Source organism: Sinocyclocheilus grahami, unplaced genomic scaffold (genome assembly GCF_001515645.1).
Source record: "Sinocyclocheilus grahami isolate Dianchi unplaced genomic scaffold, SAMN03320097.WGS_v1.1 scaffold4533.1, whole genome shotgun sequence".
NCBI classification, from domain to species: Eukaryota; Metazoa; Chordata; class Actinopteri; order Cypriniformes; family Cyprinidae; genus Sinocyclocheilus; species Sinocyclocheilus grahami.
The window spans coordinates 1-1,314 of NW_015509451.1; the positions used below are offsets into that span (position 1 = coordinate 1).

General features: G+C 52.3%; 1 protein-coding gene across 1 annotated transcript; it reads right to left on the reverse strand.

The window, feature by feature from the left end:
• Positions 1-6: 6 nt before the first annotated feature.
• LOC107576883 (lysophosphatidic acid receptor 5-like) lies at positions 7-1,086 on the reverse strand. Its single transcript, XM_016263003.1, has one exon. It carries the CDS (start codon positions 945-947, stop codon positions 21-23), a length of 927 nt encoding a protein of 308 aa, XP_016118489.1. The 5' UTR covers positions 948-1,086; the 3' UTR covers positions 7-20.
• Between the last annotated feature and the right edge of the window lie 228 nt (positions 1,087-1,314).

Here is a 1,314-nt window from a genome sequence, read left to right on the forward strand (position 1 = left end):
TCCTAACTGTTCTCGGCTTGTCAAGACATTTGCATCGACCTGCTGAGGGAATAAGTGCCTACATCCGTCTGTCTTGTACCCTTGTCCTGCCAGAACGAGTCCAGAGAGAAGTAGTAGATGAGCGGATCCAGACAGCAGTTGACACTCGCCAGGCACACGAGCGCTAGTATAGTCTCGCCGCAGTTGCTCTCGCTGTACGTCAAGAGTTGTAAAGTAAACGGCAGGAAAAATATAATAAACACCAACATGTTGACTACAAAAATCAGTATCACGTTCATTTTGTTGTTCACCTTGGCCGCTCCGGCGCTGGGACGGTTCCTCAGTACGATTACGACCACGACCGTGGAGACGATATTGACCAGCAGGAGTACTAATAAAAATATCGCCTGAGAGAGCGAGACGACTCGCGAGCTTTTGGAGAGCGCTTGAATCTCAAAGCACGGTATGTTTGGACACCCCTCCAGGGCGCCGTAGAGTCTTATAATCTCTGGGATGCAAAGGATGGTGATGAGGATCCACACCACCGCGCAGGACTTCAACGCGCACCCGGAGGTTCTCAGAGACCGGGAGCGCAGAGGGCAGGCGAGGGCGATCATCCGGTCCACGCTGATCAAAGTGATGAAGATACAGCTCGTTCTGATGTTCACGCGAAACACCATTAAGGCAACGGTGCATGTGGCCGCTCCAAACGGCCACCGGAGCGTTGCGTAAAAGTAGACGCGCAGCGGCAGGGAGAGCGCGAGGAGCAGGTCGGACACCGCGAGGTTCACCATGAGCACGGCGCACGGTGACCGGACCCCGTGAGTGCGCAGCAGGATCCACAGGGACAACGTGTTGAGCGGTAGACCCACGGCCAGGACCAGGCCATAGACCACGGCCGACGCCAGGTACCGGCCCGAAGGTTCGAGATCAGTGGATATGCACGAGTTAGTCCCGTTCGAACACATGTTCACGTTTCTGAGGAGAACGGCGTGCGAAATCACAACGGCTGGGTCGAAGCTGGCCTCTTAGATTCTGATTGACCTCTGAGTGGATTTTAAAGTGGTTTTGAGGGAGCCCAGCGAGTAATGAAACGACGAAAGAGGAAGGATGTAGAAGGTGAGTGAGGGGGGTTCTCCGCCTCTTGAGTGGAGCCTGTTCTATTTCTCACGGTACAGGTTGCTTTGTAATGTCAAATTGAATGGCAAACTTTGTTAACTACAAAAAAATCCACTCTCTATGTCCAGAAAAAAAAGTACAGTTCTCTGACCTCATTTTGACCTTTTGGGACATGTTGTCACACTATGACGTCACATGGGAACCTGCTATATTAAT

Excerpts from the sequence above, each read along its gene's own strand:
- LOC107576883 (XM_016263003.1), bottom strand. The coding sequence starts at position 947 with ATGTGTTCGAACGGGACTAACTCGTGCATATCCACTGATCTCGAACCT.